Below are 13,473 nucleotides of genomic sequence, written 5' to 3' on the forward strand. Positions count from 1 at the left end.
ACAACCAGAGCAAAATAATCTGATGCTTACAGGCAGAACTCATTTAGCTGGAAGAGACTTAGAACTAAAGGGGAACCAAATGCAAAAACAAAGGCTGGCATGATGGAGTGAGAAAAGCCAATAAACTTCAAACTACGTCTCTGTGGGACCCTAAAACTAAAGGCGGAAGCTGCAGAAGAAGATACCTTCCCCTCGTACAATCTTTTCGTTGTTCTCTGTTTGCATCTCAAGTCTGTAATCCTGCAGGTCAGGGACCGTCTATGCTCCGCAGCGTAAACTGTTCAGCACAGCGGTGCTCCCATCCCTCTGAAAGGCCTTCAGGCACGTAAAGTCTTCCAAAAACTTACTAGTCTGCTGCTAATAAGTCCCTTTGAAAGATGCTGGGCTGGGGTCCTGGAAAAAGGATTGTTCAGAGTCTGGTTCAACAGTCACTGGAAGGGCAGGGAAAGGTTTCCTAATGGCCCATCTCTACTATAAGGAAATGTCTGTTGAGAAAGCAACGCACTTGCAGGAACCTCTGTCCCTGCCTCACAGGTTATCAATTCTTTAGACGGAGACTGTCATTATCTACGTATTTGTACAGCATCCAGCCCAGTGGACATCTGCATGCCCCCAGAATAATAATGACGATTATCCCCACACAGTGGGCTGCTCTGAAGGACGGTAGTGGCACAGGCCCATGGTAAGGAGCCTCAAACAGCTCTCTTGACAGACACTGCAGTTGTGAGGAGCAGTGAAATAATTCAGTTGAGAAGCTGCTCTGCCTGCTGGTAATGAAGTCAACGAAGCAGCTGGCCGCAACCTCATCTGCGGACACTCCAAAGCAGAGGAATGTCATATGGGAAGGTAGCTGTGTGATCCCATGTTCCCTCCAGGCTGATTTTGTGGGAGAACAGGCCAATACCCATGTTGCTACAGATGAAAATGAAACTTCTTTTCAACGTGAGATTTTTTTTAAGGCTAGAAGAGTGAGAAAAACAATTCCCCAGAGTTAGTTCCAACCCACTGGCCATTTAAAGTACCTGTGCTATGATCAAGTGAAAAATGTTCCCATTTCCTATGTGTGAATCTGTATGCTGGGCGCACGTCTCTGCACAGAAGAGTTAAACCGTGAGTGCTAGATGAGAGCTGCCAGTGGGAACATAAGCCTTGTTACCCAGATTAACAAATAATAAATCATTACACTGGCACTCTCCACAACTGATGGTTAATTGATTAGTGTTTGGAAAGTGCACTGGAAAATTAAAGTGCTATAGCAGAGCCAAGCATTATTATTAACGATAATATAAGGGACAATTTTTTTTCTAGTCTGTAATAATTTTTTCTCAACATAAGAAAGTGCAAATTTGTCGGGAATGCCCTTTTGCAAACAGAGGGCAAGTGGCTGCCAGCCCAAGGTGACCATGTGGTTTTGTAGGCAGAAGTAGAAAATATCCCTCCCACATATGTGCCTGCACACAAACACACTGTAGCCCACAACCCAGAGACACAATCTCCCAGTAACTTGCTGCATGCCCTGTGCCACTCTGCTTCACATAAACTGGTAAGAGGTGGGCAGAGAAAGATCAGCTATAATCCAGATCCATAGCAGAAACTAGCATTGGAGGATACAGATGGCCAAACCCCATGGATTTTGGTTAGCCTGAAACGCTGCTAGTTCAAAAACTGGGACTGAAACCAAACTGAAAAAAAACAAACAAACCCAAACTAAAAAGAAATGCCATGACCCAGACCCTGCTGATTAGCACAGTGGTTAGCTCGACATCCAAGAACAGCAGGGAGATGCAAACGCTGCCATTTCAGTAAGCAGCAGCGCTGGGCTCCCACAGAGCCATAGCCACTGCCAGCCTCTAAGATCTAGGTTGGTGGCAGGGATCTTGGCAGCTCTGAGAGCTCTAGTGCCAGTCTGGGACTCTCGAGCTTTCTCTGCACCCTTATCCTTACTTATTCTGCCCAGAAGCACCGCCCCAAGTCACATATCCAAGAAGTAGGTAGCCCAAGGATCAAGTACCTGGATCCTCTAGAGTCTGCTCCACAGCCAGAGACTTTGGAAATGCAAAATCCTTGGCTTTGCAGAGATGCGCTGTAAATCCAGGCCAGAAATTGAAGATGCTTGCCTTGGATTCAAATTAAGATTGCTTTTTGAATTCTAAATTAGCATTTGGGACTCCCCAACCTCTGTTTAACTGAAAAACTTCCAGATAGCTCTATAGAACCCCTAGTAGGTGATGAGACTGGCAACAAATGCTGCAATGCTCAGGCACACTGCTGGGATTGTGCTACTGCGAGACAACAACTGACAAATAAACTAACTCAGACTCAGTTCTCCTTTTAATGCTTGACAAGGACTAAACTGAGTGTTCCCAACTCAAGAGGCACTCATTTAGGAGCTCAGTAAGGCCAAATGAGCCCTTTGGCGATGCAAAGCCTGAAGCCTTTCTACAGAACACAGATTTCATTTAACAACCCTGCTGCCCAGCCCTGGGTGAGAAATGCAGGCGCCATCTCCTCACCTGCGCATCCAGTTCCATGATGTGAGCTACTTTGTTCCAGCCAAATCCAACAAACCGCCTGTCGTACTCCGGGCAGTCCTTCCTCACAACAACGTATGGCTCAAAGTCTGCTTCCCACTCAACGCGGTAAGGGGTGGTGGCTGTTCGCCACTTGGCAAAGTTCGTTGGCGCATGCCCTTTCGTCCAGACGTGATACCTTAAACAGAAATAAATGGCAGGGACGTGGGGAGGCAATTAGATAGAATGCACCTTGGCGAGGCAACAAAATGTTACTTGTTAGATGAAATGCTCAAAAATAAGGCCATTAGCTTACAGTTCACATCATCATTTTCAGGACATATCGGACGCAATTTCTAGGACTATTTCCAGCACGCTTCCCAGAGCCTCTATGTGCTCAATGCTTAAACACATCTAGCTGGTGAAGGATAGTGTGAAAACACTACCTAACGGTAATGTGAGAAACAATTACAAGGTACACAGACAGTTCATCTGCACTACAAAGTGCTGTGCCTCGTTCCTAGCAACCAAGCGGCTGTATCAGTGCTCTAAAATCAGTGTGAAATTCCGTAGCTCAAATAAGGTCCCTAAAATTAGCTATTTCTTCATCACAGTGACATTCACGATCTGTTTTATATGCAATTTTATAATTTCTATGAGAGACACCTGCAGCTCTGGATAGATGTTCCGTTTTATTAATTACTGTTATTATTATGGCAGGAGCCAAAGTGCATAATTAAATTAATAAGTAAAATATTACATAAAGGCTTTCTGCTGTACTTCCTACATTGTGGGGCGTACCCATGTGATCCTCAGTAAGGTAATCAATCTGATTTACAGAAAAAGATCCTTTTATACTTCGTTAATCTTGTTTAGGTCACAGCAGGTCTTTTCCAAGCACAGCTTGAATCTACCCCATTAGTACCAGGGTCAATGACTCTCTCGCCCACTTATTCTTCTTACACCCTTCCGAAAATCAATGAGACAGGCTCTTTCTGCAGATTCATAGATTAAATAACGAAACAAAGGCATAGCAGGCCATCTGTATTACAACGCTCTGAGATGTGTAACAGAAGGGACAAAACAAACATCCTGCCAGTCTGTAACATAAGGTGCATTGAATTCACAGGGATGACTCATGTGCTGAAAGCGAAGGGATTTGAGCATTAAATATTTGCAGAATTAGGACCTGAGGTAATGCTTCAAACCTAGAAATTCTCATAACATTGCGAGCCATTGCTAAAAACAGGGATGTAAAATCACACCCTCGGAGTTTTCACCTAGACTGTATATTTGAATGGTTTGTAATAGGAAGAACAGAGAGGTGTTCTTGTTCAGGGGCAGTGCAGGAGGATAGAAGTATTAGGATAACACCGGGTCCTTTGAAGGACCCAGTAATGCATGGTCCTTCGAAGGCTGCATTTCTAAACTGCAGACATGTTGCATTGCTTTCAGATATCTGACTTGGAGACCTGCAAAAACACAGCCCTTCAGTATTAAAAAAAAACTGTCAGTGAATTATTTCTCTAGAGATTATAAGAAATCAGTGCCAGATTCACAAAGATGCTTACAGTCCTCAGTGCCCTTTGTAATCGTCTCCAAAAAGCCTATCCCTTTTCTTGGTCTCTCTTGGAAATGAGTGTGTAACCTACCCAGTCACTAATGGGCAGCTATCTATGCTGGAAAAAAATACAATCATAATGTGGGGTTTAAAATGATATGGGATTGTGGAGGATGCTGTATCTTCTAAAATCCTACCTCCAGCATTTTGAAATTAATTATGATAATAATAATGACTACTAAACACTTAAGAAGTGATTTGTATCTTCAAAGCCCCATACAAACTTTGGTTAATTGAGAGATTCCTGCAGAGAAGCAGTCAAACGATGATGTTGTTCTAGTAACACTCTCCCACTGATTTAAACAGGGAGGGAACAGGACACTGACCATAAAAACTATCAATTTCTTTCCACCTTTTTTGGGGATATCAGTGTAAGCAGTTACAGCAGCTCAAGTATAACCTCTGTGAGTCGAGAGAGCTGGCCAGCAGGAAAAAATAATAATTGGGAAGGGACAACGAAGAGATTTGGAGAGACAAAACAAAGCAGAGAGGAGGAATAGACCTGACTGTACCAAACAAAATAATACCAGAGATGATCTACTTGCCTCTTCAGAGTGACTGATGTGAGTGGAGGGAAAGAGGAAGACAAAAGGATGGTTAAAGTCGGGACAAAGAGGAAAATGAGTACAGGATGTTCAAATGAGGTGTGCACACACTAATTATAAAGGAATAATTAGACTGGAAACAAGAATTGCAAGAGTTCAGGATTACATACATATCTGTACACACAATATATATGGGTCTACATATATATGTACACACACACACACACACACACACACCATCTGCCAAAGCTAGGTGTTGGCCAATGGCTGATCATTGCATGAAATGCATTGCAAAGTAAGATATGCAGACACTGTTACATGGATGTCCATGTAGAGGAAGCTATCATAAAACAGTGAGTCATTTCCAATGGGCTTTACTCTTGGTGACGCAGTTGTGAGAAGTGGTTCAGTCTGTATCGGTCTTGCATCTCACAGGACAAATGAATAAATCTAATTTTCCTGCTCAGGCCCTTCTCATTTAAGATTTTAACACATGTTGAATTTCAAGGCCATGCTCAATCTCACTGACTCCCAGGAGAACTTTGCGAAAATTGTGAACAACATATTTTTTCACTACGCTGCCAATTTTGACAAATCCAAACCAACCCATTCAATCTCCATAAAATAATGATGAGTTTCTTTCCCACGGTTCATGGAAAACAATGGGAAACTCCCCCCGCTTCTGCTTTGCATCGAATGTTTAATCTTACTTGTGTTATGGATTTCTTTTATTTAAAATAAAATTTCAAAACTGTAGGACTTTGCTGAAGTTAGCAAAATGAAATCAATATTCCTCTCAGAGTGTTCTTCCTCCCTGCCTTGTCCCTCAAAAAGCTTCCAGTTTCAGTGAGAAAGATGATTTGGTGAAAGAAAAACTTTCCCAGTTCTGTTCTCAGATGCTTAAACATTTTGCTGGATTGTGGATGCAATCAGTTAATTAGTTAATCAGTTGTTGCTGGTTATGTTTTCTCAATACGATGCGTCTTCTACCAGCTGTGGTATTTCTCGTGCCTGAAAGCTGTGTCGGCAGCACATTTGTGGTTCATCAGCTATTACCCAGGCACTGAGGGGACACATTCCCGTCAGGCACAGTCACAGCCAGCACCTGCAAACAAAGCCAACGAGCTGGCACAGAGCAACCCGCTGCCGCGGAGGGTTTCCACACAGCACACCTTGCCAGCCGTCGATGCTCACACGTCTTCCCTTTTCTTCTAGTGGCGACTGGGGGATGTAATTGAAAGCCGTTTTGTACTTCTTAGCTGCCCAGAGGTAGAAAAGGTCACCATTTGGAAAAGAGGTGACAAAAGCAATTTCGGTGAGGGAAAGATTGTAATCTACCATGTGGTGTGAGGGACTGGGATGCTGGAGGCACTCTCAGCAATCACTGTCACAGCAGTCCTCCCCAGCTCACTCCCACCCGCTCAGCCTCGAATTGCAGCGTTATTAAAGCACCTTGAAGGTGGAGGTGGAAATTCTCAGCCGAGATCACAGCTGATTTGTGGCTGTTGATAGATTTCAGCAACGAAATAAGCCAAAGCAAACCAGGAAAGCACTTGTAAAATGTGCCCTATATTAATATGTACACCAGCGACAGACTGCATGTCCTTCAATTCTTATTTAACCTTGCTCTGGCAAACCTCCCGCTGATGTTAAAGAGATTTCTGCCTGAGTGAGACTTGAGAAAGGATCTGCAAATCCGGCTGTGTATGTAACACGCCAACATGCTGTATAACTTGAAGATGAAATCTGTAGCGGAAGGCCACTGCTGTGCAAGCTGAAAATCTGATTGTTGGTGGAATGTAACATCTGAAAATTCTGAGGGTGCTATTTTCCACTGGAAGGTTCTTTTCTTTCAACTAAGGGAGAAACAATTCTTTTCTATCAACAAATCTCTTGTTAATTTGTATGTCTTTGACTGTTAAAGAATGATGGGGGAGCGAAAGTCATTTCTCTATAAATATCCTTAAGTAATTTTCCAGAGAGAGGCATGCCTTTCACAGTTGCCTCAAGTTTCTATTTCAAGGCAGTCACTGGTAGAGGTAGTATCGGAATTACGTTTTCCAGGCTCACACAGGCTGTCTGCTATGACATGTGCATGATGCCACATGAGGGAAGGGTGGCTGCTGCAACGAGAGAGGTGTGTAATACAGGTAACGGGAGAAGGGTGAGAAAAGCCCTAATATAAGGGTAGGATGGGAGAGGTGATACAGAGGATCCACCGGCCATGGATAATACCTAGGTTTTTTTATAGTTTTTATCTCCAGATCTCAAAATACCATAAAAAGGAGAGGTGAACATTGTTACCTGCATTTCAGAGATGGAGAACGGAGATGTAAGAAAGCAAACTGATTCACGTACCACCTCCCAGCAGGGCAGTGGTGGAGCTCAGAAGAGAACGCAGGCCTCCTGTGCCCTCTCTCTGTGCAATATCATAAGGCAATATTGTGCTCTTCCCAACACTGTGATGCTTTACAAATGTCTGCTAATCAGACCTTACCCCACACACCCAAGAGACAGTTAACCCCTGGTTGCACTTTAAAAGTCTGGCAGATAATAGAAGTGACTTGTTCACAGCCACAAAAGGAGTCTGCTTCAGAGAGGAGTTCCAAATTTAGGTGTTCTTCGCTTCTCAACTTCTAGTCAGAGTACACTTTTACCTCTGCATTGAGAAACTCTAGCTATTTAAGAAGCTGTTTCACACCTTACAAGAGCACATGACAAGGCTGCATTTGTTTTTCCAGTAAGTCAGTAAGGAAGCGAACCAACGAGCAGAGAGAAATTATCTTTGGTCACGTGAGGGACACAGCTATGCGGATAGTATTTGGCAGCCGAAAAGCAAATTACACGCACATGAGTGTAATGGTCGCGCTTGATTTTGTAGCGCAATAAAAAATGATGAAAATAAAACAAATTCAATTTAACAACTGAAGTCCTTCAGTAGAGGACTATAATACTAGATAAAATGCTGAGCTCACAGATGGAATATATCCATATATGATTCTGTTCACTGCCTCTCTATTAAAAGGTAAAAAAAATTCCAATAGGTTTCTTAATGGAGCTAGCTAGCTGACAGTGTGAGAGAAAAATCAAATATTCGCACAACATCAAAAAAGTCTTTAGAGATAATGACCACAGGTTCAACAAAAGTACTTTCCATTACCTGAATGTGAAGAGGGTTCCCATGTCCAACATAGATAGCAGCTCTGCTTTTGACTTGGGGAAGGAGAGGCGGTAGCGTAGGGTCTCAAAAGCAGGTACAATCAGAGCTTTCTTGGTGTTAGCCAGGTCTAGCTGGATGACGGACTTCCTGGCAAAGAGAAACCACAAATAAAAGCAGGAAAATTTTAAACTGAGCAAATCACTTTGCTTTTCTAAGTAAAGAACGGAGAATGGGCAGTTTGATACTGTAAATACAGCTATGGCCCAGATTTTTTCCCAAGGGTGTTTCATTTTTTCCTCTCCTTTTGAATCTGCTGCTCCAAGAGCAGGGAGAACAATCGCAGTTCAAAAAGATCTTGCACGTTTGACTGATCAATGTTGCCCTGCATGTCCAGGGGTGAACAGAGCTGAACTAGCAGTCTGAGGACGGCCAAGTGACCACCTCTGTAAGAGAAACATAGTTGAATGTTACTACATACATGGTAAAGAGCCACCTAGGCAATGGAAGTTCTAAAAAAAATAGGATTTATCCAGGACTCAATGGGACTTTATAAGGTGAGGAGTCGGAAAGTTTGGTTGCCTTTCATCCTCGCTATTCTCTGTGCTACACCGTGCCATTATATTTGCTTTCTACCTCTGCTTTAGAGCTCTGTGTGTCCTGCAAGGTGACCATTACCTTAACACCACTATGGACCAGATATTTGCCCTCAAGAACACTGTTGCCATGATGGTTGGTCTTTGTTCAAGGCAAGGCACAGATCTACTGCAACAGGACGTGCTGCAAATTGGCAAAACTGTAAACGAGCAGTATTTCTTTGACTACTGTTAATCACGTGTATGGTAGTGCCCAGAGATCAAAGCTCATTTGTGCTTGGCTGTATACGTAGGGCAAAGAGGCTGTTTCTGGCAGAGAAGGGCTGTGCACTGGATGCACTGAGGTACCTCACTTTTTCCCTTCTTTTGCTGCAAGTTTTTCAGTGCAGGGACTCTTTTGGTGAGTGAGTGTGTGTGTGTGTATATGCACATACTGCATTTTGCTCAGTACGGCCCTTCTCCAGAGAGGGGCCTTAGGACAACTGCCGCAGGAGAGCAATAGCTTAGCAACCTTACACACTGCCTGCCAGAGGTATTCAGTCTATTCTTTCCTAACAAACTAAAACCCAAACAAAAAGAAAAAAAAGTTACTTTTCCATCCCCAAACTGAATCTCACTATGCTTGTCATTAGAAATAACTCAGTCTCGATTTTCCTTTCATTATCTTCATATTTTATATGAGAAATACGCCTCTCTCTCCCTGTCAAAGTCAGTTCCCCTTAACAGGATTCACTGTCCTGACTTTTATGTTACTGCAACAAGCAATCAGAGACAATGTTGACAAGCAGCAAACTTTCTACAGCCTTATAAGATGAAGGAATTGGGATGACTGTCATAATAACAGAAGGATCAAACAAAACACTTTTCTAGGCCCAGAATACCTAGAATTCATTTATATTGCCATCAGAGAAAAAGAAAAGGAGCAGGGCTATTCAATAAAATCTGAATTTTAGTGAATTCACACCACCCTATAGGCCTGTTCTATAAAGAGAAATCTGTTCTCAGCACCTTAGTGCAAAGTTTGCATTGTTTAAAGAACGCCTGCCACATTCCAGTGAACTTTTCACAACTGAAGGATTTTAACGGCATCTTATTATAACTTTTTTGTACTTTCTTCCCTAGCTTCTCCCTCACCATCACTAATGGCCAAGATTTCTGCATGTAAATAGATGACTCCTTCACAGTCAGCCTCCATGACCTTCCAGAATCATTGAGCAGTGCCGGCATCCAGTCTTTTTGAAGCTTTTAATGTTTCTTCCCCTTCACACCTTCTCTGAGAGCAGGGGACACTAACAATAGTTTCTCTTCCAACATCTCAGGCTTTCTGGGCTCTGTGCAATCTATCAGCCTTGAGTGGTACAGCTTTGGGGATTCAGTTCTAGGAAGGAGCAGGTCACGTTTGCAGTGATGCTCACCCTTTGGGCTCTGCACGGAAACAGCAGCTTCTGTTTACGGCTGTTGCTATCTCTTTTGAGAGATCAAAAGTCCCAGGCAAAAATCAAGGCCTTGCTGTGCTTGACACTGTCAAGAACAGGAGACAATCCTGCCCACCAAAGTTCACAGTCTGAAGCTGAACAAAGCTGAAGTAGGTATATGTATCAAGCAAAGGTAACAGCAGAGACTCTCAGACAGAGCAAGGTGGGTTGAAACTAATTTTGAACGTGATTCATTTTGTAAGGTACAGGGTACAAGCACAAAAATGATGTGGATATCAATAAGCCTTTCTGCACACTCCCTACTCTTGTCATCTGCAAATTTAGTATAGGTGTCAATGGCAGAGCTGTTGGAAAGAATAGATGGCAGAACCTTCGTGAGGAAAACCAAAAGGCAGAGAGAACAAACTGATACAAGAGGCTGAAATCACTTGCACTGTCAAAGGTCAACATGAAAAGTTAGGTAAGTCGAGAGAAGTTGAGGTCTGAAAACGAGATGCTTGTAGTGGATACAGTCAAACACAGAGAACTGGTGGAGGTACTTCAAAAGTGAAATAGAATGGTGGGATAATCTCTGCAGAAATATTTTCAAGATATATGGGAGCATCTGAGGTGCATGTTGATAAGGTCAAACTGGAGGGGTTCACCAAAACTGAGCTGGGAGTTGAGACATGCTCAGTCAGTAAGTCCAACAGCACTGACCTCTGAGAAGAACAGCCTGCCTTTGATGTGGACTAGATGACATAAAGGACTAATGTAAGGGGAAGAAGGAATCAGTGCTGACATCCAGGTGTTGAACCTGAGTGACAAAGGACAAGAGAGGCCACATAAATTGTGGTAAAGGCAGGGAGGATTTACTTGAGAAACAAACACCTTCCATTTTCTTCTGATAACTTGGCTGGCGGTCTGCTCCTCAGACAAGCAGCTGAAAACCTAATCTCTTCCTATTAGAACAAATCTACTTTTCCTTTTCTGTGGGGTGACTTTTTTCCTGTTTTTAGTGGAGGTGCCATTTGCTGGTTGACTGGTTCTGTCAGTTCTGGAATTTCTGGAAAATTTTCACTGTGGTGTTGCAAGATATGTGGAATATAATTTAGGGAATACATTTCCTTATTTTGCAAACCATCACTGGGTAAACGGTTTAATTCCTGCACTATCCTTGTGAGGGCTGTTTTTTGGTTTCAGTAATATCGGTTCAGTATCCATTTGTCTTTATCTGTCCTTTTTCCCCGAACCCCAAAATAAGGATATATGATTTTATGAAAGAGCTTTTTCTTCGCTAGTGTTGTCCAGGAAACTGTTTCCCAGGCATCTTTGTGTTCAGACCTGACGTATGTCATTCTGACACAGTGAAGGTTGGGTTAAATTTCTAAATCTACTAATCAACCCTATTTTTCACAAAGCATGGAAGAAATTAATCTTAAATCACAAAAGCCTCCTCACGGGTTGAATGAACTCCAGCATGTTGATATCAATCTTTTCATCTCCATAGTGCTTTCCAAAAATTAACACGGAATTCTCATCCTCATGGGGGCATATAGTAATATCATTCCCATTTCTGGAGGACAGAGAAGCTCAGACACAAACAGCTTAGTAACCTAATCTTAAAGCCCTAAATTCAGAAAAAAAAAAAAAAAAAAAGAAAAAGAGTCCATTAATTCAAATTAGCTCCCACCATCAGGACTCAGTAAGTGGTTGGTTCAAGATCAACAAATATGGCAGTCACAGAGTCTGTAGTATGAACTGGAGAGTTGTCAGTCCACTGCTAAATTCATTTGAACATTCTTCCTCTCTGCAAAAGCAACGAATGCATAGCCTACAAAGGCATCGAACAAATAAAAAACAATAGGCACAACATGAAGTGTATCTCTTGCTGAGATGCTGAAGGACAACCAGAAATATTTCACAACTCATGTTGCAGGGGACAGGTATAAGACCTGCGGTCAGAGCTTGGATGCCAGCTCCCACTTCATGCGAAATGTGTCACTGGAAGTGAAGGGCACGTTTTACACAAATGTGTCAGGAAATAACTTTAATGCTAGCTGTGAGAACTGTAGATAGCCTGTCTAGTTGTTTTATTTTAGAAGAACCTTTAGGATGACCCCCACACCTTACTTATAGCAATGGGAAAGAGCCTTTACTTCTGCGGCAATGACAAGATGACCTCAGTAACTAATGAGGGGAAGGTGACAAAGACTGACTCAGCACAGACCATGAAAGTGTCTGAGTTTCGTAAACAGGAAATCTTTAAATGATACATTTCTTTCCTTTTGAACTTCACAAAAGAGTAAGGTAGGACAAAAAGAGGGTTTGATGGAGATTAAAAGCATTGAAATGGTCTTACTTGGCAGCTGTGAAAAAGCTCAATTAGCACAGATCTAAGTGCTAGCAACAGATACCTAAAGGGACAGGTAACCATCAGCTTCTCCTTCAAAACTGACCGTAACGTTTCATATACAACACTATCAAAATATATTGAAAATGTTTTTCAAAACTCCTTTCTTTCTGAGCATATATTGTCTGTAGAGACACAATCTACAATACATGTAAATCCGCAAACTCGCAGCGAGAGGGACTTGTCTGGCTCATCCTATACAAAGCGATACCTGAAACACCACACTATTTCTACTTGCTTATGGTTGTTCTATCTGAGGAAATGAAGATGAAAATGTTTGTACGTCTCTCTAACAAACAATCGCTGCCATTCAGATAGACAGCACTAATCAGCTACTGGCAGAGGCGGTGAGAACAGTCAATGCAGAAAGATACAGATTATTTTAAATACATCCATATTTAAAATAATTTCACCGCACTTCCCTGCTATTTTGCTCAGAAAAATCATTATTGAAAAAGCAACAAAACCCTCTAGTCTACAGGCAAAAACATCCAATCACTTTTTAAAGAGCTGGTAGTAGCATATTAGCAATTTTGATATTCCCAGGTAATGGGTGGCATCACTGTGCATTTAGTCCTATAATGCATTAGCACCATATGAGAACTATTTCTATGGTTGTAATATCTTAAGTATATTGCGGTACATCATTCTGTCTTGTCTCTTCTTCCTTTCAATGCTGGTTCCCATAAGTGCGCTGTGAAGCAGCATGGAAGAACAAGTTGCTTTTTTAAGTACTACATGCCAGTATCAACAGCTGCTCTCCTTACTGTGTCCAGCATCGATCTGAAGAAATGTAACAGTATGCAACACTAACGTCAAAGAACAGAAAAGCTAACCACAACTGTCCCTACATGAGACAGCTAACGTGTGCAAGGAATAGAAGTATTTTGGAGTCCTCATAGCACAAGTCAAAAAGAAATATCCCTGAAATATGTGGGAAACAAGTTGACACAGTGCGATAAAACTTCAATGTTATTGAAATCCAGTATCTTAAAAGCCATAGTGACTTCGGTCCCAAACATGGATACAGAAATTGAAAAAGGCAATTAATTCTCCCCATGAGGGAGAAGCAAGAAGATGATGCTTACTGAGTTGTTAAACCCGAAACAAAGGAATTCCTCCATAAGTTTATGATACCGGAAGGCATATTTCCCTTCACACTCCAAAATGCCGGGCCTACGGACTGAAAGGGACCACCTACAGGCAGACCCTCACT

General features: G+C 42.3%; 1 protein-coding gene across 9 annotated transcripts in view; it reads right to left on the minus strand.

Moving 5' to 3' along the window:
* Positions 1 to 13,473, minus strand: part of LARGE1 (LARGE xylosyl- and glucuronyltransferase 1) — a 290,753-nt gene that overhangs the window by 12,286 nt on the left and 264,994 nt on the right. For all 9 annotated transcript variants that reach the window (XM_054192882.1, XM_054192875.1, XM_054192866.1 and 6 more), the window contains 2 exons: positions 7,837 to 7,983; positions 2,514 to 2,709 (listed from right to left, as the gene is read on the minus strand). In XM_054192882.1, coding sequence (XP_054048857.1) covers positions 2,514 to 2,709; positions 7,837 to 7,983 — 343 coding nt within the window. The remainder of the gene's footprint in view (positions 1 to 2,513; positions 2,710 to 7,836; positions 7,984 to 13,473) is intronic.

Source organism: Rissa tridactyla, chromosome 1 (assembly GCF_028500815.1).
Source record: "Rissa tridactyla isolate bRisTri1 chromosome 1, bRisTri1.patW.cur.20221130, whole genome shotgun sequence".
Classification (NCBI taxonomy): domain Eukaryota; kingdom Metazoa; phylum Chordata; class Aves; order Charadriiformes; family Laridae; genus Rissa; species Rissa tridactyla.